The sequence below is a fragment of the Sturnira hondurensis genome, unplaced genomic scaffold (genome assembly GCF_014824575.4).
Source record: "Sturnira hondurensis isolate 20B ecotype Veracruz unplaced genomic scaffold, ASM1482457v3 Scaffold0017746, whole genome shotgun sequence".
Classification (NCBI taxonomy): Eukaryota; Metazoa; Chordata; class Mammalia; order Chiroptera; family Phyllostomidae; genus Sturnira; species Sturnira hondurensis.
The window spans coordinates 1,592,853-1,620,730 of record NW_028090377.1 but is presented as its reverse complement, the minus strand read 5'-3'; the positions used below and the strand labels follow the sequence as shown (position 1 = coordinate 1,620,730).

Genomic DNA, 27,878 nt, shown 5'->3' with positions numbered 1-27,878 from the left:
AAACCGCTCCACAGATCTAAGACATATTTAAAGTAGGCCAGTAAGAGAGTGCATCAGCAAGCTCCATATTCGCTTCCGTATCTGTGTGGTCCTCAGACCATAGATAATGGGGTTTAAAGCAGGTGGGATGAGCAGGTAGAAGTCAGCTAGCAGCACTTGGGTGTGCAAAGGCACCACGTCCTGCCCTAGCCAGGCCACATAGATGGATGCCATCCCAGGTAGGTAGTAGAGAGCCATAACCCCCACGTGGGAGCAACATGTGCTTAGTGCTTTTAACTGGGCATTCTTTGAGGAGAGACCAAAGACTGCCCGGAGAATCAGATAATAAGAAGTAGCAATGAAGGCCACATCGGAGCCCACAATAATGAAAGAACCAATCAAACTGTAGAGACGACTGGGGGTGGGGTCTGCACATGCCAACCTGGCCACAGCCATGTGCTCACAATAGGAATGGAGAACTATGTTGGAGCCACAGAAAGGCAAATGGCTCACCATCCAACTTAATGGAGTCATGAATATGATAGCTCTGATCATGATGGTCATACTCATTCCCAGCATCACTTGAGGTGTGAGAATCCTCTTGTAGTGTAGGGGCTTACAAATGGCTACATACCGATCAAAAGCCATGACCAGCAGGAGCCCTGTCTCCATAGCTGTGGCTACATGGACAAAATACATCTGAGTGAAACAAGCATTAAAGCTGATGGAGCTGCCTCCTGAGGAGAAGATACTCACCATCTTGGGCACTACAGAGGATGCCATGACAATGTCCATGGCAGCCAGAACACACAGGAAGCAGTACATGGGCTCTTGTAGAGTGGAATCCATCAAGATTACAATCACTATGAGGATGTTTCCTAACAGGGCTGTGGTATACATGGCACTCAATGAGACAGCCAGCCAGAGATGTGGAGACTGCAAACCTGGGATACCCACAAGGAAGAAGGTGGCAGAGGTTTCCACTGTGTGGTTGTAGGGTAGCCTCAGCATCGCAGATGAGATTGCTTTCCTGTTAAGGCATAAAATGATGTAAGAAAAGGATGTAATTCTGTGAGACTAATTCCCAGCTGTAGTATTAGGAGAGCCTGGTGATATTTTCAGGTCAGGACCAAAAAACTGACATCTTACAGTTGTCCTCCATCTTCCATCCTCCTCCTTATTCTTTGCCTCATTATTCATTGTTCAAAGATCATCTTTTGAGAACAGCTCCTTTGGAAGTGTCCTCAGCTCTGCCTCCTCCCCGAACCCACATCAAAGCTAAATTAGGTACTTTCTGAGCTTTCATGGAATCTTTCATGCTGGCCTCTGAGGGACCCAAATTAACAATTCAAATATTCTACCTATGACTTTATTGTATTCAGTCGTGTGTGTCTTGGTCATCAGTTTACACCTTTTACCAAATCTGTGACACATAGCTGTGGTGCACAAGTCCATTAAAAGAAGATGTGTGTGCTCATTATAGCAAACAGTTGAGTGAGTGAGTGAATGAATGAATGAAATCAGAGGAAAGAGTTTTTTTCTTTGTATGTTCAGATCCTGATAGTTAGTATTTGTTGAGTGACACAATGAACTTCCTGATATTAAACACTTCATATTTTGCATTCCTAGTAGAGTGCTAGACAAAAGATGAATGAAGCACCCTTCTGGTTGAAGAGAGGGATTAGTAGATTTACCAAAATAAGGTGATTAGAGACCAACATTACAATTTTTCATAGTAAACTGTCTAGAAGTATTTATAACCCCTACTTTTTTTTAAAATTTGAGCCTGGATTGGCTGTTGAGCTAGTTTCAATTAATAGATTAAACAGCTGCAAATAAAACCGTAGGGTTCCTTACACAAGGGGAAACAAACAAACAAACAAAAGAGACTTGTCTTCTGGAGGGTGGGCCCCTTGTCATACAGGCTAACCCCACTAGGTGAGTGTCCTAGGAATCCATCTGTATCAGTGTGCCAGCTGGTGTTGTTTTAAGAGGATGTATTCAGCTTCAGTGAATTTTTTTGAAGACTCTTTCAATGAACGCTTTGCCCATTTCATGATGGCTAATTTATGAGTGCACCTGCCCGAACCACACTGTGTTCAGCAGTTTTTTACCAAAAATGGCATGACCTCCATGCCCCACCTTCCCTATTCACCTGATCTCGCCCCCAGCTACTTTTTTTGTTTGTTTCCCAGGATGAAAAAAAAATCCTCAAAGGGAAACATTTGCCAATGCGGGAGAGGTGAAACAGAAAACAACAGAAGCACTAAAAGGCATCAAAACCATTTTGAGCAGCAGAAACAAATGTCAATAGGTGCTTCAAAGGGAGAGTACTTTGAAGGTGACTAAAGTTTAAACATATAAGAATACACCTTTTTATTTAAAAATTCCTTTTAGGGGGTACTCCCTCATAGATGAACTCCCCAATATGTTTTTATGATTCTTATATGGGTAACTTCCCTCCATGATAAGCTACCATGACATCCCAAACAACAGAGAAGCTTTAAATTGGGAGAGATATGATGGCAAGCTGTGGTCTTTGTTAAACCAGGCAAACCACCACCACCAACAACAAACCCTAAATGTAAGAAATGCCTTATAATTCATCAGACTGAATAAAATAATAAGCTCTGCTTCAGGTGAGATTAAAAGAACCTTACTGTGTATGGTCACTGGGTGGGGGAGACATCTTCAGTGATAGGCCATGAGAAGACAAGGGAAAGCTTTCTGACAGAGAATGGAAGTGAAGAGCTACCAGGTTATCAGAAATAAGATTTCTGTGTATTTTCTGGATGCCACAAACTCAGTATTGAGCATCAGTACTCAAGGAGCTAAAGAAGAGCCTGAGGAACCAGAATATCTGCTAACCCAAATTGCCTCTGATCTAGAATCTCCTCCTGGCTGGCTGCCCTGTATAATTTCCCATTCTTTTGAGGGTCCTACTTGTTCACTGCACATCCTTCCACTCTCCACCCTGGCAACATCTAGCTGGTCAAATTTTTCATTCCCTTGAGGTTTTTATTTTCCTTATTTCTCTTTCTTCGTGATTAGTAATGCTAGCTGTTTATATATTTTATTAGTCTTTTTAAATGATGGGACATTTGGCTTGGTTGTTTTTTTTTTTAATTTCACTTTTCAACATATTGCTACTGAAAATTTTCTTGCTAAGATCAACAATGATCTCCATCAATGACCTGTTGTCAATCCAGTGATTTATTTTCACTATTTATTTTACCTAACCTACCCCAAACATTTATTATTAACTGCTTACTCCTTAATTTTCTGCCTCTTTAATTGAACTATAACATCCATACTGTAAAATGCACAAATCTTGGGCATTCAGCTTGATAATGTTTTTATAAAGTGGACACATGAACATACTCACATGGCCACTATGCAGATCGAGATACAGACACAGTTGCTTCCTGGTTATTAAGGTGGTCTTCAGAAAGCTCTGGTCAAGAATTTAAGACATTGAGTTCTTAAGACATTACCAGCCCAGAGTCTGCCTCCACCATCAACCCTGAGGTGACATTCACATAAAGACCTGAAGAGCCAATCACTAAAGAAAAGCTTAGAAAAGTCACTTAACTTCAAGAAATAAAGTCAGGATATGTTAGCATTTTTCATTTCTATTAAAAGGACGGGAAATACACAATCCAAATTTTAAAAAATTTAACGTAAAGGCAGTCATGCATAACTCATGTTATATAGCCTTTGTTTACGATAACCTTATGCCTCCCCTCTACATCCAAATAAAGGTGCACCCAATAAGCCCTTCTCCTCTGTTTCTTCTGTCTCTCCATCACACTGTGGTTGAACTTACCCCTTTCTCTCAGCTTTGAACCAAAGTAGTCGCGGGTTCCTTGCTCTCTTCCTTTCCTCCATCCTCTCATCATTTCCAGAAGGTGATCTTGGCATCAGAAGTACTCAGCAGACCTGACCAGACCTTTATAATGGAATGGAGGGTTTACATCCTTCTTTCTAGGGTGACCCTGGCTTTCAGACTCCATCAGCCCAATCCCCAATCCCCAGGTCAATTACGTCTCCGGGGTTTTCTTATTTCGACTTCCTCTGATGTGTCCACATGGATTTCACTCAAAAGACTGGAGATTTATACAGGACCCTTCAGGAGGAGCTGGAAAAGTAGTGTAAGATCAAAGATGAACAGCACAGAGTCATGGTTAGGAGTACTGTCTCTTTCAAAGACCTCCCACTGGGAGCCACCCCTTTAGACTCTATCATCCTGCTTTTTCCCTGGACACCTCAGCTTCCCTTGGCCTCTGCCCAACAGCCAAACACCGTAACACCTCCAGAGACTGGCTTTTCTCTGTGCTCTGACCCCTGGGGTTTTCCAGATTGCAGAAGGGGGCAGATGCTTAGTGGATAAAGAGTCTTTGTTTCTTCAAGTCCTCAGAGGATACCTAAGAGTGAGAAGAATATAGAGTGCATCCTGAAGAGAAAACAATAGGCCCAAGAGTAGTCAGATTTGTGAAAGCTTGCTATGTGCCGAGCACCCTGCCTAAATGCTATTCAAAGATGATCTCATTTAATTTTCTCATCCCTCTAAAGTAGTTGCCATTATTACTTTTTCATTTTATAGATGAAACTGAAACGCAGAGAAGGTCACGAAGCTAGTAAGCCAGAGTCAGGATTTAAATTCCAGATATCATAATTCGTTTCTTTATTGTAACAGAACTCTTCACACTGATAGCATACTTACTCTGTCAAAGTTCACTACACTCTTCAGTTCAGTTCCAAAGTTCTGCCTAAGAGCCTGTGGTGGGCTTCCCCATTTCAATATTGATTCTCTGTTATAAAGAATTGTATGAAGAAAGAAGGGAAATAAAGTGTAAGGGAATCAAAGTGAATAAGCTTTTCAAAATGGGGGAAGGGCAAGGACCTCAGCACAAAGATATAAAAAAACAAAATATTCTCCAAGCAGAAAATAAACCAGAGAAGGTAGAGTACAGGATACTTGAAAGAGATTGAAAATAAATGAGGTACATGGTTCATATTTTAAAGATCATGATTTCTGCTTGGGCATCACCATGGTGCAGAAATAAATGTAAGAGAAAGAAGCCAACAGGCACAAGATACGAAATTTATTTTTTTAATGTCAAAGGATATAGAGATATGTGGAAACAATACATCAGAAGATGAGGGTGCATGCTCCCAGTGCCCCAGGTCCTCAGCAGAGGCACAGTTACTAGTGATGTGAGTGGTGAGAGGCCTTAGGTTCCTTTACCAGGGTGTGGAGTGCTTCATGCCTTTCTTTACCTGACCCATCGTGTTCCTAAATGTGGAGGGGGTTGGTTGAAGTTTAATTTACTAGGCTTCCTAGGCTATTAAGAGGTCCAGTCTTCAAACCAGTAAAAGAACTAGTCTCCAACACTTCTGTACTTAAATGTTTGAACTCCAAAGCCTGTTGGTCCCTGTTGCCTATAGGATAATTCAAAGAACAGGCCACAATGGAAAGCAACATAAACAACAGTGTGGAATATTGACAGGAAAAGTGGGTGATCAAATGCAGACGGCAAGAGGGGTGATATCTAAGTAGCCCCAGCATGAGATGAGGCAGCTAAACTGTGACAGTGACAGTGGGGACAGATGGGCCACTTTTCCCTGGAATTCAACCTGACTTCTGCTGAGGCATTAATGACAGGAGGGGATCCTGACGTTAAGGTCACACCCTATATGAACAAGGTGTGACCTTAAACTCACCACACCCAATACCAGAGCAGAAGGCTTTCAAAAGGAAGAGGAAGCATTCCCAAAAGAGTGAAGCTGAAGGTAACAGAGTAGTGATACAAAGAAAAGGTATTCCGCATAGAATCAAGAGCTTTCCCCATCTTTGATTCTCCCACCCTTTAGAATGTAATAAGAAAGATTCAATATACAACTTAGTAGACCAAAGCTTTATTTAGACATGCCACACAGGCATAATGGCAGATGGCAGGCTTACATGTGTAGGTATGGTTGCAAGTGCATAATGCAACTAAGTATTGATACACAATCCCACTTCAATCACACAGCCCTTTTGATTGAACTACTTTTCGTTAGGATCCTACCATATCTTCCAAAGAAGAATTTCACTTTGTGCCATGAGGAACCAGTCCCAATTCCACCTAATGAAAACAGCCTACAAGGTTTCAGTTGCTTCTTCACAAAGAAGACAAGTCTTTTTATCATGGAAAAGAGCTGAATTTCCCACACAGCAGAATAATTCTCCTTAGAGTTGTACCAGTTTAACAAGTCTCTTGAGATCAGGATTTAGATAGTGACACATCAATTACATATGACCTTTGGCTTTTCTCATGAGAATATTTACTTCCAACTCCCTCCACACACCGTTCCCTGAGCTATCTATTGCTAGAAAGCTAACCAATAAATACAAACAAGATTTAAGTGAGCATTTAATTTTATTTTTCAAATTTATCTGCTTCTCATATTTATTGCATGTTTAAACAAAAAGCAACAGTACAAATTGGGAAGTGAATGTATGTTCTAATGTCTGTTTACATTTTGTATCTCATCCATTTTTACTTATGTCTTTATTCTTAATGTTAATTACATTTTAAAATTATGACTTCTATTACATCTGTTCCATTTCCTAACCAAGAAGTATGATGCTATGTGCAGGATAATAAGTCACCTGCTGATGGACATTTGGGTTGTTTCCACATCTTGATTATTATGAATAGTGCTGCAGTGGACATAGGGTGCAGATCGTGCTTCAAACTCCTGGTTTCAATTCAGAGTAAAACTGAAGTATAAGTGGAACAATAATGAGACAAAAATAGTCCATTCTCCAACCTGGAAAAGTCTGAGGGCATATTTCCTTTGCCCTCAGAATTCCCCACAGAAGACGAATCAGTTATGAATGTTCCTGAGTAGCAGACCATGTAGCACTGCCACACAGACCCCATTCAGTCAGCCACTGAGAGTTGGCCAGTGGGGGCTCACAGCTTCATTCCTCTCCAGGAATTACCTTCAGCCAAAGGATGCTACCTCATCCTAAGTTAGGCAGCCTCCTAATGCAATGACTGCATCCAATGACTGGCTGAGCCTGGGTAGAAAAGCTTGTTGCCCTTGACCACTCAGGACAAGTGTTCAGGATCAGCTCAGCTCCAGAGTTCCCCATAAGATTGATCAGCTGGGAATTCTGATGAAAGTACCTTGTAATTCACCTTCTCTCTCTGCAAAATCTGTATGGATATTCATTCTGAGTATATTTAGTATATTCCATGCTAAACTTTTTGTATAAAAAAAGCTCTCAGAGTCTGTTTCTGGGACTTAAGACAGGGAAGCAGGAATAGCCCTAGAAAGTAGACTCAGCTGTGATTAGAAGCTGACAGCCTAGAACTGAGGACCCAGAAGACGTTTGTCTACGCTGTCCTGGATATAATTCAAATAGTAGAGTCTTTATCAGGCTGTGACACATACTTCCCTTTTCTTTTTCTATATTAGAAGGTACTTTTTTAGGGGTAGGACAAGTTAACTAAGAAGTTAGCTAATGTTGGTTGAGCGTCTTTACCAACTCGGGTTGGTTCTAGATCTGATCACAGAATTTAGGGTACAAGGAGGGTGGTGTGTTAGGCAGCCTCTCAGATGACCCCTAGTGAGCTCACCTCCTGGTACGCCTGCCCTGTGTAATTACTTCTCCTTAAGGGTAGGAAGGACCTAGTGACTTATCTCTAACAAACAGAATGTGACAAAGCATTCATAAGGTCACAGGAAGACTGTGATTTCTGTCTTTTTCTCCCTCTCTTTCACTTTCTCTCCCTCTCAGTGCCCTCACTATTGATGAATCAAGTCAGATTTCCACGCTGTGAGAAGCGCTACAGATATGCCCATGTGCCAAGAAACTGATGTCTCTGTGAAGAGTCAGGGAGGACCTGAGGCTGCCCCAGCCATGTGAGTGAGCTTGGAGGCAGATCACTTCTCAGTTGAGCCTTGAGGTGACTATAGCCATGGATGATACCTTGTCTGCAGCCTTGGAAGGACCCTGAGTCAGAGCCATGCAGCTCAGTGATGCCCATATTTTTTACCACATAAACTTTGACATAATAAGTGTTCATTTTAAGCCATCAAACCTAAATATTTTAAGCTTTATTGAGGTATAATTGATATACAGAAATTAGCACATATTTAATGTATATATTTTGGTGAGTTTTGGACATATGCATACACGTGTGATACCATCACCACATTCAAGATACTAAACATATTCATCACCTCCCAAAATGTCCAAATTGTATTATTTTGTGTGGGAGAAGGGTTGTATATGTACAGTAAAAACACTTAGCACGAGAACTATCCTCTTAACACATTTTAAAGCACACAATACTTTGTTATTAATTATCTATGAGTACTATGTTTTATAGCAAATCTCTAAAACTTTTTTATCTTGCATACCTGAAACTTCATATTCATTTCAGGACCCATTCTCCATTTCTCCCTCACCCCAGTCCTTAGCAACGACTATACCATTCTCTGCACCTATGAGTTTGACTATTTTAGATACCTCATGTGAGTGGAATCGTGAAGTATTTGTCCTGTGACTGTCCTGTTTCACTTAGAATAATGTCCTCTAAATTCATCCATGTTCTCACAAATAAGAACCAATGAGCATGTACTTGGTACTAACTCTAAACATCTTCCTCAGGTCCCCAACTCTGGTGGGCATGAGTAAAACAGGACTTTGCTTATTATTTTCTTTTCCATCCATAGGTAGAAGAATACTTGACTCCTCCAAACTTAGACATAATGTTCAGGAAAACTAAATACCATGATGGAGTCATTAGATGGAAGTTAGAGGTATTATCAGAAATGTGAATGGAATTGGAACCTTAGGTGATCACACATCTAGATCTCCCGGTAGTGGGAAAAGTTATCGGAACAGCCAAAGCAAAACCAGGAGTCACTTTTGCAGTTGTGATGTAGTGGTCTTTCTTTTGCACTTGACTACTGTTGGGAACCACCCTGCCTGGTTTCAGAAGCTGTAACCCACCATGGTTAAGGCTGAGTAAAGAGACCTTGGGACCACAATCCACTAAGGAGACAAAGCTTATCTTCCTGGTAGGGGCGCTGCCTCTGCTCCCTTTTACTTCACCTTCCTTGACCCCAGGCCAATGATTGGTTAGCCAATAGCAGGTAGGATTCCTCAAAGGAGTGATGACCTAAAATAGGCATGGTCATGAAGGGGCCCTCAGGGAAGGACTTGGGGGGCTATAGAAAAAGGGGGTGATGGACCTCACCCCACAGCTTTGATGTAGCCTGAGTCCTCATTCTGTCTGTGAGAAGTCTCCTAATCTCTTGGCTGCCTTACTTCTCCTGCCTGACTTAAGCCTGAAACAATGCGGAAGGGAGGTGCGTGCGGCCTTGTGCTGGAAAGGGTGGTTCCCCCTAAGAAAGAATGCATAAAATCCTGTGAAACCTGCTTTGCTAAGAATGTACTCAATTTCTGATAAGGGTCCAAGCATGAAATGAATTTGCTTCCCAAAGTTTTATAGCCCTTTAGCCAACTGACCCTGACTCAGAATAAGCCCTCATAGTTCTCTGAATGTTACCAACTGTTTGATCCTTACTGCCTGGCAATGATGAATGAAGACCTTCCTTAAGGTGATGCCCCCAGAAAAGCAATAAAAGCCTGTCCAGGCAGGAGTTGGGGCTCTCTCTCTCGCTCTCTCTCTCTCTCTCTCTCTCTCTCTCTCAGAGAGTGGCCATGCTGTCCCTTTTTCTCCACAGGACTTCTGTAGTCTGTGTGAATTTGTTCGTCTCATCCACAGCATACGGACCCTGCTGGATGGAGTCCACATCAGACTACCTCCCTTTATACTTTGCCCAGTGATAGTTTATTGTATACCTGAAACCTATTAAGCTCAACATTTTTTCACCTGTTTAGTTTAATGTGTTATGGAGTTTGTAACAAGACTCATACTGAACACAGCTCTATCCACCCTTTGTGATCCCTCTGGGAAGGCAATGCTGAGAGGAAACTGCTTTCTTGATCTGTGTACTCTCAGTGCTGGGCATAGAGAGGTACAGCTAATGTTTGCTAGTTGGAAATGTTAAATGCACAACCATTCAGACCTTGGGAGAAGGGCCATTCAGTTTTTCCACAGTTAAATAAAATGATGGCCAGGGAAAGACTGTAGTGGCCTGCCCAGGAGGGAAGCTAGCTGGTGAATCAATAAGGTAAATGTAGTGGGCCCTGGCTGGTGTAGCTCAGTGGATTGAGCACGGGCCTGCGAACCACATGATCGCGGTTCGATTCCCGGTCAGGGCACATGCCTGGGTTGCAGGCCAGTTCCCAGCAGGGGGCACACGAAAGGCAACCATACATTGATATTTCTCTCCTTCACTCCTTCCCTTACTCTCTAAAGATAAATAGATGAAATATTTTTTAAAAGCTTTAAAAAAAAGATAAATGTAATGGCTAATGGCCTACCCAGGGCGGGGGCTGGCAGCTGAGTCAACAAGATCAGGGAGAGCAAGTAACTAAGTAACTAGGAAGGAAGAACAAAGAAATTCCTATTAACTCCTATCTTGCTTTCTCGCCAGAAGTAATGGTCAGAGTGGCAGACCACCCCCCACCCCTATATAAGCAATTGTTCCCCACTGATTGGGGCCCAGAATTTGGAGACTGACTCCTCTGGGTCCACACGCGTAAAATAAAGTTCCACTCCGTACACCCAAAAGTGGCTGAGTTGTTTTCTGCAACAAGACTACAAGCTTTGAGTCTTGAGTTTTTTTAAAGGCTTAATTTTTTATTTTTACCTCTTATAAGCATGATCTTGGGCAAATCTTTTATCACTTCTAGGAACATCAATATTATCTAAATTTAGGGAGAGTAATTTCTGCCTTTTTGGTATGGTTAAGAATCACATTAGTAATTTTAAACCCATAGCAGCTAAGGAACTAAGTGCTTTACATATATTATCCATTTTCTATCTGCAGGGTGAAGCCAATGTTCCTATAAATACCAGACCTCAAAACTTCGTTTTACTTTGTGATCCATTCAAAAAAAGCACATTATGATCAGGGACCCTACAGGTGGGCTCAGGGGTTAAGGAGAGTTTCTGTGGGAAGAGGAAGGTGTTCTTTCCATGGGACCCTCACAAGCCTTAAGCCACTCGCCAGGAGAGGCCTGCAGAGAAAATGCAACAAGGGCAGTGTTGAGAGATGGTCACTTTGTCTCATTTCCTTCATTGGGCTGAAACTTTTTTCCAGGCCACATGCTATTTTGTGAGTGGTATTCCCCATACCAGCCAGGCCTACAAGTCAGTCTTTTTTTAGAACACTCCACACTTTATTAGTGCAAGCAGTTTTCATAGCATCTCAACTGTTAAACGCTTAAATCAGAAAATGTTTTTCTTGTAGCTAAGGCAACTTTAATGAAATGACCCAAGATTTTTTAAGATTTATATTAAAGCATATATTGAAAACAGAGTAGAAAGTATTGTATATATTACTTTATAATATATTATATATATTATTATATAACACCACGATATATTATAAACTCCAATCAAAACACTTGACCTAGGCAACACTATGGTTCCAGTTTATAAAGCAAGAGTACCCTGTCCTATTTCCTTGTGTGTAAAATGTGAACAATACTATGTACCTCATAAGACTTCAGCATATTCATAAGAATTATGTGACTTGTAATTGCTGAGTAAACAATAATTGCTATTTCTGTTACTGATACTGTCATTTATACCTTCTACAGATCAAATATCCTATAGTCATTAAACAAACATTTTTTTTTACTCTTAGAATTTAGAGTTGGACATTGTTCCTTATCATTCCTTTGGAATTACTAAAACTGAAGATCATTGGGCCTAATATCTCAGACTCCTTGAAGTTCCCATTTGGGAGACTGCTCACCATATTTAAGCACATTCTCTACATGCTTATTTGAGAGAGAAGGAAGTCGTAGTCATCTAATCTTAGTTTCTATCTTCAGGACTTGGAGGAGACGCTCTCGGATCTGCTTGGTCCGGACAGCATAAACGATAGGATTGAGAATTGGAGGAATGAGGAGGTAGAAGTTGGCCAGCAGAGTATGAATTGGAGGAGGCACTTGGTGCCCAAATCGGTGAATGAGGGAGGAAACGGCAATGGGAACATAAAAGATCAGAATTGCACAGATGTGAGAACCACAGGTCCCCAGGGTTTTAAGTCTGGCCTCAGGGGTGGCCAGACCCATTACAGCCCTAAAAATCATCACATAGGAAGCAGCAATTGCCATTGAGTCCAGGATCAGCACCAGAAAGCCAATGCTCAGCCCATACACATTATTCACCCTGCTGTCACCACATGCCAAGGTGACAACAGCCATGTGCTCACAGTAGGAGTGCAAAATGACACGGGCTTTGTAAAGGGGCAGCCGCAATCGGATCATCAGAGGCAGAGGCCCAATGTAGAGTACACCCCGGAGGAGGGCAGCCAGCCCCAAACGTCCCACCATAGTAGGACGGAGCACTGTGGTATGATGCAGTGGGTTGCAGATGGCTACGTAGCGGTCAAAAGCCATGGCGAGGAAGATGCCTGACTCAACTGTGGCAAAGCAGTGGATGAGAAACATTTGGGCCAAGCAGGCATCCAGGCCAATGTCACCAGCACCAAACCAGAAGATTCCCAGCAGTTTGGGCATCGTGGAAGTGGACAGAACCAGATCAATGACAGCCAACATGCTCAGGAAGAAGTACATGGGCTGGTGAAGGCTACGTTCCACCCTTATCACAGCCAGGATGGTGACGTTCCCCACCACAGCCACAAGGTACATAGAGCCAAAGGGGATGGAGAGCCAGATGTGCAGGGACTCCAGCCCTGGGATGCCAGTGAGCTGGAAGGAGCTGGGCACTGAGCAGACATTACGAAAAGTGAGCATAGTCATTCATAAACGAATGGCTTTTCACTTGTGCTCGAACATGCGGTAGAACTTTTTTTCCCTAAAAATAAAAGACAAGAGTATTCTTACATCCTATAGTAAAGAATAGGATCATCAATAAGATGCTATAAACTTCTTTTTCTAAAGAAATTGCAAAATGTCACAGTGTATCATGTTATTATTGTTATAATATCCACAAATTTACCAAGGATAAGCCAAAATACATATTTGAATGAAATGTCTGAGCATTTTTTTTTGCAATATGGCTCTCAAGGAGTAAGTTCTTACATCAATGAATGAAATTACCTAAGGCAGACAGGTACCTATTTAGTCATTTAGCTCTTTAGGAGAACTATGAGGTGTCTATCAGGATCATATCTGAAGGTTTCCAAGTTAGGACTGCTTAAACGAAGAGACACATTCATGCTGAGAAATACAAATGGCAGATAATGTTTATTTAGCACTCCAGGGTCTAAAAAATTCCAGAATGGAATTCCATTCCATTCATTTAGATGACATTCCTGTCATCTATGCATATGACAGGAATGTCAAGGAAGAGAAGAAGGTTTGTCTTCCACATTTTGAGCCTAGTTGAATTGATTATAGTAAAGTAGTCAATAGTTTGTGCTTTAGGATTTTTCAGATCTGGTTTCAGATCCTGGCAATAGGAGCTTAGGCAAGTTAGTGTACCTCATTAGTTAAATACAACTGACTTCGTTTCACAACAAATTTAAACTGCTGTGACCCAGAGAAGTCAGGAATAAACGAGATGCATTCTTATTTAATCTGACACAATAACACCAAGCACTAGCTCTCTATAGAGCTAATATGTAAAACCAAAAATGTATTCAACAAACTTCAAAGAACTCTGGAATGTCTATCTCTGCAGGGAGGCATGATGCTGGAGGATGACAACTACATAAGCCTGTTTTTGTGGTGACTTTATCCCAGGGAATTCCTCTCCATAGGCTGTGATTCCTCCGTCTCAAGGTTCTTATAGATCACCGCAAGTGGAAATAGAGTGAGTGTTGGCAGTAGCAGTAAAAGGGACTACTACTCACCCATAAGAAAAGGTAAAATGCTGTCATTTGCAACAACATCGGTGGAACTTGAGAATATCATGCTAAGTGAAATAAGTCAGAAAAAGTTAACAACCGTATGACTTCACTCCTGTGTGGGACATAAAACCAAATGCAACAAATGAACAAACAAGAAAAGCAAATAAAAATTCATAGACACAGACAATAGAATGGTGGATACCAGATGAAAGAGGGTAGGGGCACTGAAAGGTAAAGTGAGTCAAATATATTGTGACAGAAGATGATTTGACTTTGGGTGGTGGTCACGTGATGCACTGTACAGATCATGTACCATAGAAATGTACACCTGAAACTCATAAAATCTTATTAACCAAGGTCACCTCAATAAATCTAATTTTTTAAAAAGAAAAAAGTTCGAACCAGACAATCGAGGTTCGACTCCCAGTCAGGGCACATGCCTGAGTTGCAGGCCAATTCCCAGCAGGGGACTCACAAGAGGCAACCATACATTGATATTTCTCTCCCTCTCTCCCTCCTTTCCCCTCTAAAGATAAATAAATAAAATATTTTAAAAAAGAGGTAATCAATGAATGCATCAATAAATGGAGCAACAAATTGATGTTTCTCTCTCTCATGCCCGCTCTTTCTCTCTCCCTTTCTTTCTCTGTCTCTCTCTCTTCACCCCTCTCTAAAATCAATAAATAAATTTTTAAAAAAATAAAAAATGAATAAAAAGAAAAAAGTTGAAAAACATTTTTTTAAAGATTGAATCATCAGGGATGGGAGGAAATCAGTGCCCAGGAGCCAGCCTGTGATTGAAATGACCAGGTAAGGTGAGGCAAGGGACTTCCCTCCCGGTTTCCTTACCCTATGTACTGGTTATTCTCCATTTGTCCCTCCCAATCCCTGTCCTGTGTTCCCAGAAGCTATGTTTACAGTCTCCATTACCCATCTTTTCTTCTCTTCTGGCTTCTAGGTCAGCTTAGTCAATATGAGGCACCAGTAGGAGACAGCGGATGAGACTAGAGATCAGGGATTTATTCCCCAGCTCCCTCTGCCAGACACAATTGATAAAGCTGTGTTTTTCTACCAAAGGCCACAGCTCCTGAAAAGTGTCGTGGCAACCACATCTTCCCTTACCAGCGAGCTGGAGTTAGGTGGGGTATTCACTGTTATCATTGCTGGTGTCCCACCATCCTTTGTCAGTTTCCTTAACCCTGCCCAGGCCTCTGCAGACATCCCTCCAACCGTCCCCCTAGACCATGCCACTTGTAGTCTGATGGATATGTCAGACCAGATCCCAATAGCATACAATCCTCAGCCAGTATTGTCTCTTGAAAAGCTGTCTGCTGCTTTAGCAGAACACATAATACGAAAGCTGACAACTTTACAACAAGTTCTAAAAGCAAAAGAGCTATAATTTCATGCTGGTCAGAGCTAAGTGATCCTTACCATGTTTTCTATATTTACAATAAGGGAACTTATCTACTTCACCTGCCTATAATAAACTGGCTTTTATAACTTGATATTATGCTAAGAAAAGATATAATCATGTGGAAAATGTTGTTTTACTCCAAGAGTTCTTGAAATGGAAAAATCAGCAGGACTTGGCAAGTGAATTTTTCTTCTGTCCCAATGCGTATCCCCCTTATAGACGTTACTCTCCTTCTGTTGGTGAGGAAGCTGTTTTAACAGTCTGTCTTCCCTTCTGATGCCATTTGAGTCCTGCCCCCCAGAAGCAGTGGTTCCCTTCTAGATTTGAACATGAAAGTCATGTTGTAGAAGGATCTCTCTGCCCAAATTAAGTACGGGGATAAATGGACACTTAGTGAATTATGGGCACGTGATTTCTATTGAGAGCAAGCAGTCTTCAGGCCTCTGCTACACCACAGACTTTATTAGATGCAAAGTAAATATATTCAATCCTCTGCACTGGCCTTAAGCCCTGGAAAATTTGGATTTTATTTTTATCCCCTATCTCTCACCTCCCTTCCCCATACTGGACCATATGTAGGGCTGTCTTCCTGTTGGATATTTCCTCTCCATTTCATCTCTTCCTCTTCCTATCCTCATCATGAAACTGGAAAGGGCACGCACAACTGGAGAGATGCACTTCAGCAGCTATATGGGGATAGCTGAACGTTGGTGGCCCCCATTCTTCCCTTAAGGCCCTAACACCCCTTAATTTACGTCTCCCTAGTCAGAAGCAGCCCTCAACTTTAAACACAGTAGGAAAAGGTTGCTGCACCTCCTGTTCAGGGGTACTGTGAGGGTGGAAGGAATCACAGAAGGACAATCTCCCACCTGAGCTCTACCCAGAAACATTTGCCAACATCAACCACAGCTTTTACCATTCCCCATCCTGCCCACTGCTTCCCCAAAAGGCTGGATTTTTGTCCACTTCTAACTGCATTATGTCCTTTTGCCTCTGAGAATTAATTGTGTCCCGATGTTGGAATACTCTCATCTCCTTCACCTGGCTAATCCTTACATAGGCTCTGTGCCCCAACAGATGTTACCTTAAAATAACCTGCTCCAATTCTTAGTTTGTGCTTTACACATGTCTTTGTACGGCACACATAGTGCTCCAAATTGCCTGCTTACAGGCCTGTTTCTAAAAACAGAATGTTAAGTTCCATGAGAACAGAAAGTATGCCTATCTTGCTCTCTAGTGTAATGCATATGCTAGCACAGTGCCTACCTATTTTGAATGAGAATAAAAATATTGTTCCTGTTTAAAGCACCTGGAGAAGGGAAAGGGGGGAAAATTGGGACAATTATAATTGAATGACAATTTTAAAATCTTTAAAAAATAAAATAAAGTAAAATTAAAATGTCTTCTATTAAAATAGAATAGAAACTAAACTAAACTCAAATAAAATAAAGAACCTGGAGGTGTTTTTGGAGGGACTTGTATCAGCATTAGTGGACTAGAGGCTTCTTCAGCCTCCCTGTGTGTGGCTCAGTGGACTCCACCCTTCTGAAGTTCCCTTTTGAGGGAATTCCTTTATTTTGAGTCTTATCTTGGATACTTATGCAAGAGTGCAATCTAAAGTGGGATACCTAAGTATCCTTAGTCTGTTCATCCCTACAGACTGGAAACTCTTCCTAATGATCCTCGTTTCATTCCTAAATTCCCCTTTATAAGATGCTCTTACCTGGGCTGGGTAGTGTCAGAGAGCAGGAGCCTGGGGCTCTGCAAATGCCTCTGAGGCCCAGCATTTATAAGCATTCTATTCAGAGCTTGTGGGAATTCCACCTGGACTAACAACCTTTTCACTGCCCTCAGTGGAGAAGGAAATAGCAAGCTTTGTCTCAGAGGGATGAACACAGAATCTAAATTTAGGCACAGCCATCCCCGCCATGTCCGAGTTGGTCCAGAGAGGTCTAAGGAGAAAGACACACCTTCCCACTGAGTCTTTGTCCCTTGGGTCCAAGTCCTGCTCTTGCTCACTGTCTGGCCTCCCTGGAGTCTGAAGCTATTCTAAGGACACCAAGTAGAAATCAGAAGAGCTTTTCTAGAGGAGGGATAAAGACTATCCTTGAAACTAGAGCTCAGCCTGGCAGTAAATCTCTAATGAAGTCTGATATCCTTACACCACTTGGAGGTGATGGTAGAGTCTTGAACTAACTTTAAGACGAACCAATGGTTATTCCCTAGAAACTAGATACTGCGGACTTTTTCACCATTTTGATTTACGTTGTGAGGGAAGGGCCTCGAGGACTGGGTGGAGCAGGGTAGCATCTCCCTTACGTCTTAACCTAACCTTCCCAACCTCACATTCCATTCTGCAGAAAGAGGAGAAGCCAAGCTGAGAAAGCAGTTTCTCCTGGGATGCTCATGGGTTGGTGGAGCATCATGCTTTAGGACATGTGTCAAAACATGGCCTTTGAAGTGCCAAAAACTTGAATTTGCAAGCCAGATCAGTTACACACCCACTCTATAACCATGAATAAGATAGTTTAACTCTATTTCTTCAAGCCTAAATGGGAATAATACCTATTTCTGGGTAGTTCTTGAAATTGAGGTTTTGCTCATTGAGATACACCATATGAAGGGGCTAGTAAGAAAACAAACATATTAGGTGTTTAAGAAACAGCATTGTTATTACCATGACTGCTGTCGTTTTAGTGTCTCTGGGAGGGGTTAGCTCTCATGACCCTGGAAGAGATATCCTAGGTGTCTCCTTCAGACAAAGGTCTGACATGGCCAGGGCAGGGGCTAATGCAGTAGAATCAGTACAGAAACAGTACAGTCCTTTTCACCCCTACAGCCCTGACAGAGGATCTCACTTGTCTGATGAAGCTGGGAACTTCTTACTTCAGGAGAAGCTGGGAATGTCTAGAAGTTTTCTACCTGCTCCTCAACCTTAAACTTTACAGTCTGTGTAAAACTTCTTTATAGCTGCTGCAATATGAGAGGGGACGCAAAAAAACTCAGAATTTATTTTTTAAAGTTGTGTATTTATTCTCACATGTCTAAACTTCAGTCACTTTCAAAGTTCTCTCCATCTGATGCAATACACCCATCGAGACTTTTCCCCCACTGTTCAAAACTGTTTTTGAACTAATCGATTTTGATGCCTTTTAGTGCTTCTGCCATTTATTTTGGTTTGTTTATTTGTTTCACCTTTTCCACATCAGCAAAATGTTTCCCTTTGAGGACAGTTTTCATCCAGGAAAAAAAATGTTGTCGGGGTGAGACTGGGTGAATAGAGAGAGTGAGGCAAGGGGGTCATGCCATTTTCGGTCGAAAACTGCTGGACACTCAGCATAGTGTGGGCAGGTGCACTCCTAAATTACCCATCATGAAATGGGCAAATGCATTGAAAAAGTCTTCCAAAAATTCACTGAAGCCAAGCACAGCTTCTCACGGCAATGCCAGCTGATACACTGATACAGATGGGTTCCTAGAACACTCACCTGGGGGCTGGGGGAGCCTGTACCACAAGGGGCCTGCCCTCCAGAAGATAATTCTGGCTTTGGGGAGTTCCCTCATACATACATGGTCATTTCTTGCTTTTATGCTTGTGAACATGTTACACTCGCAGCCAAGTCAAGTAGGAATGCCGTTCCATACAGGCCCGTGTCTAGCTTTTGAAACTTGGTTCAGTAATCCCCTCCTCCAACTGAACTCTGAGTTTAAATTTAGACTGTAATGGGTAAGGTAGGTTTTTTGGTATTTGGATGTCTTGTGTGATGTTAAAAACTATAAGTATTCAATAAATCAGTGCATTTGAATTGAATTATATTGTTAAAGGCTCATGTAGTATGGCCTCTCCCTTTAATAATTTTATTTTATTGACCAACTCAAGACAACTGTGGAATAAGCCAGTCAAAGACAAGTAACATATGATTTCACTTATATATGGAATCTAATGAACAAACTAAGCAAACAAGCAAAATAGAAACAGACCCATAGATACGGAGAAGAAATGGACAGTTGCCAGTGGAAAAGGGAATTGAGGTGAAAAGGTGAAGGGGAACAAAGAGGTAAAGGGATTAAGCAGTACAAATGGGAGTTGCAGAACAGCCACAGACCTGTGGTTTGTGGTTTGGGGAACACAGTCAGTAGTGTCAAGATAACCGGGTACGGGGCAGGTGCGCTTGGGGCAGCAGGGGGCCACTCTGGAGAGTGCGTGGTTTTCTGGCCACTTTGTTGCACATCTGAAACTGGTGTGGAATGGTATTGAATGTAAACTGGTTGAAAATTTTTAAAAAACAAAAACAAACAAATCAGCACTTGCAGGAAAAAATCTTTTTTCACTGATGGAGAGGTATGCAGGAGATGTGCAGACAAATGTTATATGAACTTTCCCCACAGGGTACTATCTTGCATTTATATTAAATAAGTCAGGTATACAGCCTTGAAAGCAGAGATTAATCAGAAACATGGCCCATGCTCACTCTCACACTTTCCAAAAGAGAGGGTGTCCTGGCCCGAACGTGAGATACCGACGGCAGATTGGCCAGACCACATGCCCTCCAACTGATTAATGGATAAAGAAAATGTATTATAGATACATAACTGAATATTGTTCAGTCATAAAAATTTCCTGCCAATTGTGAAAACATGGATAGACCTGGAGGGCTTTATGCTACGTGAAATCAGAGAGAGAGAGACGAATGCTGCATGATTTCACTTATATACAGAATCTAAAAAGTTAATGTAGAAACAGAAGAATGGTGATGCCAGGGGTTGGGGTTGGAGGAAATTAGAAGTTTGTCAACAGATACAAACTTCCGGTTTTAACATGAATAAGTTCTGGGAATGTAATGTATAACAAGGTGACAATAGTTAACAATATTGTGTTTTGTACTCAAAAAAATGCTAAGAAGCAGATCTTAAAAGTTCTCACCATGCAGAAAAGGTAATTATATGAGGTGATGGATGTGTCAGCTAAGTTTATTGTGATAATCATTTAACGAAACATATGTGTGTCAAAGCATCACATTGTATACCTTAAACTTACACAGTGTTATATGCTCATTGTATCTCAATAAACCGTGTTGTAGGAGGAGTAGCTTTAAAATCAGACTTAACTCCTCTATACTATAGCTAAACCTCTATATCCTTCCAATTTTACCACAGACTTTAACAATTCTTTTAACTTGAGTCTGCATGAGGGAGAGAGCAACAATCTCCTAGAATTACTTGGGAACCTTAATGTGTGTTAACGCATTTCCCAGAAATGGTTAGAAAATGAAATATAGAGCTGGATAGAAAGAGCAATCACTAAAAGCATTTTTGTTAACATTTAGAGGGTAAAAAATCAATTTTACACTCTCAAAATGTATACTGAGTAGCAGACAGGAGAATGATAGGAAAGACAGACACGAGCCAGTAAGGCTAGTAAGGAGGTTAAATAAGATTTCAAGGCCTGGTAATAAGCACACAGAAGGTAGAAAACAATGTGTGAATAATTAATGTCATTGAGGATTCTCATAAATCGAGACGGAGTGTTATGAATTACCAACAGTGATTACAAAAGTACCTCCTTTTATATATGTGAGGACTTTTCTATAGAAAACATTAAATCTTTACCATATTTTCTGAAATCATTCTACTTTAAGAATATTAAGTATATAGTAGGAAAAATGAAAAAATAAAGTATTCAAAATAAATGCAGTGGACACAAATTATTTAAACATTGACATATTCATGCTTTGTGGAAATCAGTAAAATGAAAACAGTATTTTGTTTTGCTCATGTACACAGCAGGTATTTTAAAAATTACTGCAGGACAATCTAGCAAATGAACTCATTTAATGCTGAGTTAAATACAACTGAACAACACTTTTGGAAAGCAACTTGACAGTACAATTGTAATGAGGTCTGCACAATGGTCAATAAGTTTCCCTGGAATTCTACCCCAATGCTGAGCAGAAAAAGACTATTGACCAATATGTCTGTGCCACTTTCTATAGTGGGAAGACAGACACTAGACTAGCCACTACTCTGGGAAGTATGGGTTAAAGTAACCACAGACATGGACACACACACTATTGTAACTTGTGATTATGATTATTTTTAAGTAAACACAAGTTGAAAAAACTAGAAGCAGAATGAAAAGTTACAATATTAATAAAGTTTATATTTAAGTAATTTTCTTCTTTATTTGTTTAGCCTAGATTTTATATTAACAGTTTTTAGATAGTATAAATAATGATTAACAAAGAAAATAAAAATTTCATATTGGTTACACCAGTATCTGATGTTTTTCTTTCTGCCCATCTCTTGTGAACTTTCCCAATGTCCCTCTTGAAGTCTTTGCAAACCTCAGGCCTTTGGAGAGAACAGACACCTGGGGCCAGCCAAGATCCTCAGCAGGAGAATAGAAATAAAAGTTTATAATCTAGTCCTGGGAGGTGAAGTGGGATAAGGAGTGAGGACTGCTCCCGGGGGGCGGTAACAGAGGGAAGGGCACAGGTTCTCTGTACAGCTCTTGGGAAATAACTGGCCATTTTCAGCATCTGGATAAAGAGGTGAAGGACAAAGGAGAAAATAGTGAAGATATCAGGGCCATGGCTCCCCCCTTGACTGTGAACTAAATTCATCCTGACAAAAGGATGCGTCCAAGAGTCCTGACAAAAGGCGGCTACTGTCAGAAACAAAGCCTAAACTCTGTGGACAGCAGCCCAGTGGGTAAGTACATTCCAGAGATGGAACCAAGGTCATTGAAAACACTCTGATTTTCAGAAACTACATTCATCTTTAGTTCATCCAGGGCTACCTTCTTCACAGTTCCAGTCAAAAGTTGAAGAAATAAGTTGATGATCCTTTGGTCTGGATTACGAATCAAGTAAGAGGAGAAACCCCAAGGCTTCCCCAGTGCTTCGTTGCCTAGTGCTCTCCATACACAAGGAGAAAGATTGAACTATCCCACCTGATTAGGCTCTTGTCTTCTCCTCCAATCAGACAAACTCTCCTGAGTGGACACTTACAGGATCAGCAGGTTTCTTCACTGGATTATATCCACGTCTAAAGGTTTGTCTATTAGTACAGCTGGAAAGAAAGATGTTGAGTCACTAAAGTCATATGGAAATAGCACTATGTCTGTGTTCCATGGAAGATGGTGAAGAACAGAGGGGAGGGGTCAATAAGGAAGGGAATACAATGCCTATTTCAGAGGCCAGGCACCCTAACATTTGACCTTCTGTGTGCTTGCTTACACATACACACACACACACACATGCTTATAAATAATCCATTTAATACACGAAGCATCCCTAAGGTAGCTATCACTCCCCTCATTTCACAGACTGGGAAATAGGATAGAAAACCAAGGCCGAGGGATTGCACTCAATAAGTCACACAGCCAGAAACAGTGAAGTTAGTTTTTGAACCTTAGTGGGTATTGCTTCTAATTCATGTTTATTTCACCATAAGAAAACATCTCTCAGGAGCCTTAGACCCACAATCACAAAGTTATTCCAGGATTTGAAGGCGCGTCACTTGTGTCCAGGTAAGAATGCCCTTGAGTGGGCTGACACAGAAAAGATTTCTCTGAAATGTGCTAGGAAAGTGACATAACTCAGGGGCCACACCTTACTTCAAAGCCCCATTTAAAAAGCCAATTATCAGCTTGGTGGATTTATTTTTATACATACATTCACATTCTTTTTGTCACAGCTTAAAACAGTTTTATTGGTTAAACTGCATCTGGCACAAATACAAGTTGTAAGTCTGGGTTTCCCTCGATCCTATGAACATTGATCTTTTTATGATGAGTAGCCACTACTTTGACCGGCCCTGACACTGAGCAATTAGGCTCCTTTCTGCTTTAGAATGGTGGTTCATCACAACAGTTTCAGAGAACACTTCAGACATTCTCCCTGTTATGAGATAAAATTGTATACTAACTAGTGTTCCCCTTAAATCTTTGCCTCACCTCTATAATGCCTGGACTTTGAAAGCATCCTTAAAGATGTTCCATGAAACAGAGAAACAGGAAATAATTCCAATTTGCAGAATATAAATTTCTGGTCTACTCCCCATAGTGAACAGTAGAATCCAAGGAAAGGAAGCTATTGTTATGTGCCAAGAGTCTCACATTTATTTTTTGTGCCTTATACTTATCCTTTGCAGATGATATTCTCTCCATTTTCCGTAACAAGAGGACTTAGACTTTAAGAAGCTAGGCAACTTGCCCAAACACTGAGTAAGATCTGGAATGGGAACACTTGTTTGGTAGATGGCAAAGCTGGTGCCCTGAGCTGATACTGAGGTGCTGCCTCCCTGAAACCCTTTCCCTTTCCCATCTTATCCTGCAGATCCACGGAAACCTCCATTTGATCCCTGAGGAAGTGACTTCACACACGTTATCACTCACTGGCATATAAAGTACCCAATTCACAGAATTGTAAAGGCAGAGTTAATGTAAAAGAACACTTGTGAACCATTTTAAAGTTCACAAAATTTTCATTTTCTTTTCAACAGCCAGTCAAAGCCTAACCCAGAAATAGGAAAATGCATAAAAACTTAAAATTGTATTGAAGCACGAATGAGGAATCCATGAAGTTACACAGGGACATTTTTTATGCTTATTTGCTGTGAAAATGTAATTGCTATTTGTATTTTAGAGAAGAATGTTTGAAATGTGCATGGGCTTATTTGAGGCAATTGAGAACTTAGTGACTACTAGTCACTTACTCTGGTGTAAGCTGGAGATATGCAAAAAAAAAGGTTTTTTAGAGGAGAGGTGATCTGGATGGGCCTTGGAGAATGGGGGAAATTTTCTTGGATAAAAGTCAAGAAGGTGGTGAAACCACTCAGCAAAACACATGACTACTTGAAGAAAGGCACCATGGTAAGTATAATCATGGGGAGTCTTGGACTTGAGTCTGCTGAGAATCTGATGGAAAACATGAGGATGTCAAGCTCAAGACAGGGTAGGAAGCAAATTAGGCCCTCAGATTCTGAACCCCAAGAATGTGAAGCAATAGGAGCTATTTCTAGATCCTTAGCAACAGGTACCTGAAAGACAGAAAAGCAAGAAGTTGGCCAAGCATTGGCCGCTGCTTTTGTGCTGACCTCTATGTCTCTTCAAGGAATAGAAAACAGTCTACATGACCCTTTCACTGATCACAGTCTTCCTGGTCTCTGTCAGTCCATTCTTTTTCGTCACTAGCATCAGATAATGGGGCAAAGCATCTAGTGAAATGTGCTCCTAAAAAGATGCACTTCTACTTTTATCTACTCAAATTATGTGTAATGCCCAGATTCTCAGAAAGTTTAATAGGGTCTGTCCTTATAGTAAAGCTTTCTTTAGGAACTTTTTACCTTTTCATCATCTTTTTAACCATGAAATCTAGGCAATCTTAAATAAGAGATCTTTTTCTTAAGAAATTAGGTCCGGTGCCAAATATTGTTGGTGAAGTCAATTAGGTTTGACAATATGATCAAACCAGTGTTAAACCTTTGGAGAAAAAGGAATTGTACTTGACTAATGTAAAGTGACAATTAACTAAGGAAAGTGTTTTTTATTGGGTTTTAATAACTTATAAGATTATTTTAAAAGCTCTTAGCCATTTTTAAAAGACAGAATATACATACAAAAGGTAAAAAATGAAAAAAGAGTGTGTGTTTTACATTATAGTGTGTTTGTAAATGACACACATGTATTTTAATGAACTTATAATCTGCCTCTTGCTACTCTCTCACTTACTGAGATATATAAACATTTTATTATGTAAATATATAGCTCTAAAATAATATAAACATAATTCTAATTCATTGAATGGATGTACTAGAATTTAAACAATGCTTTATTTTTGAACATATATTTCTTCTAACTTTTCATTATAATAAAAATCAATAATTCCAAATAACTAGTCATTGTTATTGATGTTATAATGTTACTATATATACAGTGATAAGAGGAGTATATGCAGGCACTGGGCTAAACACATCACATGGACTTACACTTAATCATTGCTCATAGAACTTCCCTGTATTTTTTCATTTCCTTTAGAAAATGTTTCCCAAAGCAAAATTACTGTGTCAAATGGAATGAACAATTTTTGGAACTTCTACAGTGGAGTAGGACAATTTAGCAGTAGAAATTATGAGCATGCTTGTTTCTACATTTACCAGTGGATGTTTTCATACTTAGTCTCTTTTATAAGACATGTGAAATGTCAATTTTCAAGAAGAAATTTATAGTTCTTCTTTATTATAGGTCCACCAGTTCCCCAAGATGGAAATAAGAACTAGCAGTCTACAGTTTCCAGAGGCAAGCTCTCTCGCAGAAGTAAAAATCTAAAAATTAGAGCTCCTATCTCTTGGATGTTTCACACTCTCAGATATGTTCCTGTCTAATAATGCCTGCTTGGTGCCTACTTCTTTCTGGCTCACTGGCATCCCAGGACTGGAGTCTCTGCACATCTGGCTCTCCATCCCCTTCAGCTCCATGTACCTGGTGGCTGTGGTGGGGAATATCATCATCCTGACTGTGGTAAAGGTGGAGCGCAGCCTGCATCAACCCATGTACTTCTTCCTGTGCATGTTGGCTGTCATTGACTTGGTCCTGTCAACTTCTACCATGCCCAAACTGCTCGCCATCTTCTGGTTTGGTGCCCACAACATTGACCTAGATGCCTGCTTGACCCAGATGTTTTTCATCCACTGCTTTGCCACAGTAGAGTCAGGCATTTTCCTGGCCATGGCTTTTGATCGCTATGTGGCCATCTGTGACCCACTACATCATACTTCAGTGCTCACCCCCCCAGTGGTGGGTCGTTTGGGCCTGGCTGCCCTCCTTCGAGGTATACTTTACATTGGACCCTTGCCCTTGATAATTCGCCTGAGGCTGTCCCTTTACCGGACCCAAATCATTGCCCACTCCTACTGTGAGCATATGGCTGTGGTCACCTTGGCATGTGGTGACACAACAGTCAATAATTTATATGGAATGGGAATTGGCTTCCTAGTGTTGATCCTGGATTCATTAGCCATCACTGCCTCATATGTGATGATTTTCAGGGCTGTAATGGGACTGGCCACCCCTGAAGCTAGGCTTAAAACCCTAGGGACATGCAGTTGTCACATTTGTGCCATCCTTGTCTTCTACATCCCCATTGCTGTTTCCTCCCTTACTCACCGCTTTGGCCATCAGGTGCCTCCCCATATCCATATTCTTTTGGCCAACTTTTACCTCCTCATCCCACCCATCCTCAACCCAGTTGTCTATGCTGTCCGTACCAAACAGATTAGAGAGAGACTTCTCCACATTCTTAAAGCAGAAGCTCAACCCAAGTGACTATTCTGCACCTATGGGGCATGTAGATATTTTTAGTTATGGCAGGAAAGGGCTCTGACTGGGGAAGCCAGTGCAGTAATACCCATGCAGCTGGGTCTTACCTGAGTTTTGGAGATAAAGCCCTGTGAGCAATCCAGAACATATTTTGTATGACCACAAACTTTCTGAAAATGGAGGGGGAAATATCTTAAATATCATCACAGAGAGAATTCAGAGCAAAAGTTTTTGTACTACAATATCTCTTTTCCTATTTGACTTCATCACATTAAGCACAATAGATAGAAGCATACAGACCACAGAAGTAGGATCATTTCTATTTTTGACCTTTTCTGGTAAAGGATTTATAGTTTCTCTTTGGAGAATGTTTTCAACAATTTCTAGAAGGCAAAATTATACTCTTAACACTTTCTTGAAGACCATTTACAAATTCTGTTAGTAAAGGCCTAGAAAAATTCAACCATGTTAGCAAGCTTATCCAATCCTTTTGGCTTTCCCCAGAAAAGGCCTTTTGCTGAAGATGAAAGCAATATGAATATTAGGAATCTTAATCTAATGGGATCTTACTACCCATAAAAGTTGAAGTCCTCAAGCCAGAACATTCACCATTTAAATAGAGAAATAAAAATGTAATATCCCCCACCTTCTCCTAGTAATAAAGTTAACTGGAAGCAGGGAGGAGGAGACAGAGGACATTGAGGAGATTTCAACTGGGAGGCCCTGAAATGACAAACATGAATGATAGAAGCCACACTGAAATAACAGAATGACAGTGAGAAGATAACAGTGGGATTACTGACATGAAAGAGGTTAAATAGAGAATAAAGGTAATGAGAATATATAAAGACCCAGTGGCAGATACAAAGCTTGAAACAACTTCAGATCTTTGGTAAATTTTTGTTTAATATTTTTTATTTTGATATGATTTTACTCATTTTATACTTATTGATCATAGCAATTTCATAATGAAATTGAAACCTATGGGCTAGAAGCCTACAGAAATTTTGGTAATACATGAAAAATGGAATGAATGAATCACTCCTAACTGTAGTTATTCAGAATTAAGGTATGTCCATTCTAGTTCTAAAGTGTTTTTTTTCTTTTTCCTCTTTCTTTTATTTTTTTATTTTTATTGTTGTTCAAATACAGTTTTCTGCCTTTTCCCCCAACCCCATCCCCAGCCCCAGCCCTCCCTACCTT

General features: G+C 40.7%; 3 protein-coding genes across 3 annotated transcripts; 1 reads left to right on the top strand and 2 right to left on the bottom strand.

Annotated features, from left to right (window-relative positions):
• Nucleotides 1–15: 15 nt before the first annotated feature.
• On the bottom strand, nucleotides 16–1,017 carry LOC119002646 (olfactory receptor 52I2-like). The gene has a single exon (XM_037068656.1). The coding sequence runs from the start codon at nucleotides 988–990 to the stop codon at nucleotides 28–30; it is 963 nt and encodes a 320-aa protein (XP_036924551.1). The 5' UTR covers nucleotides 991–1,017; the 3' UTR covers nucleotides 16–27.
• Nucleotides 1,018–11,724: 10,707 nt separating this feature from the next.
• On the bottom strand, nucleotides 11,725–12,883 carry LOC119002651 (olfactory receptor 52M1). Its single transcript, XM_037068668.1, has one exon. The coding sequence runs from the start codon at nucleotides 12,878–12,880 to the stop codon at nucleotides 11,927–11,929; it is 954 nt and encodes a 317-aa protein (XP_036924563.1). The 5' UTR covers nucleotides 12,881–12,883; the 3' UTR covers nucleotides 11,725–11,926.
• A 12,844-nt stretch (nucleotides 12,884–25,727) lies between these two features.
• On the top strand, nucleotides 25,728–26,681 carry LOC119002680 (olfactory receptor 52M1-like). The gene has a single exon (XM_037068703.1). The coding sequence runs from the start codon at nucleotides 25,728–25,730 to the stop codon at nucleotides 26,679–26,681; it is 954 nt and encodes a 317-aa protein (XP_036924598.1).
• The last annotated feature ends 1,197 nt before the right edge of the window (nucleotides 26,682–27,878 follow it).

Bases quoted from the DNA above. Each gene is read 5' to 3' on its own strand.
- LOC119002646 (XM_037068656.1), bottom strand. From the start codon at position 990: ATGCTGAGGCTACCCTACAACCACACAGTGGAAACCTCTGCCACCTTC.
- LOC119002651 (XM_037068668.1), bottom strand. From the start codon at position 12,880: ATGCTCACTTTTCGTAATGTCTGCTCAGTGCCCAGCTCCTTCCAGCTC.
- LOC119002680 (XM_037068703.1), top strand. From the start codon at position 25,728: ATGTTCCTGTCTAATAATGCCTGCTTGGTGCCTACTTCTTTCTGGCTC.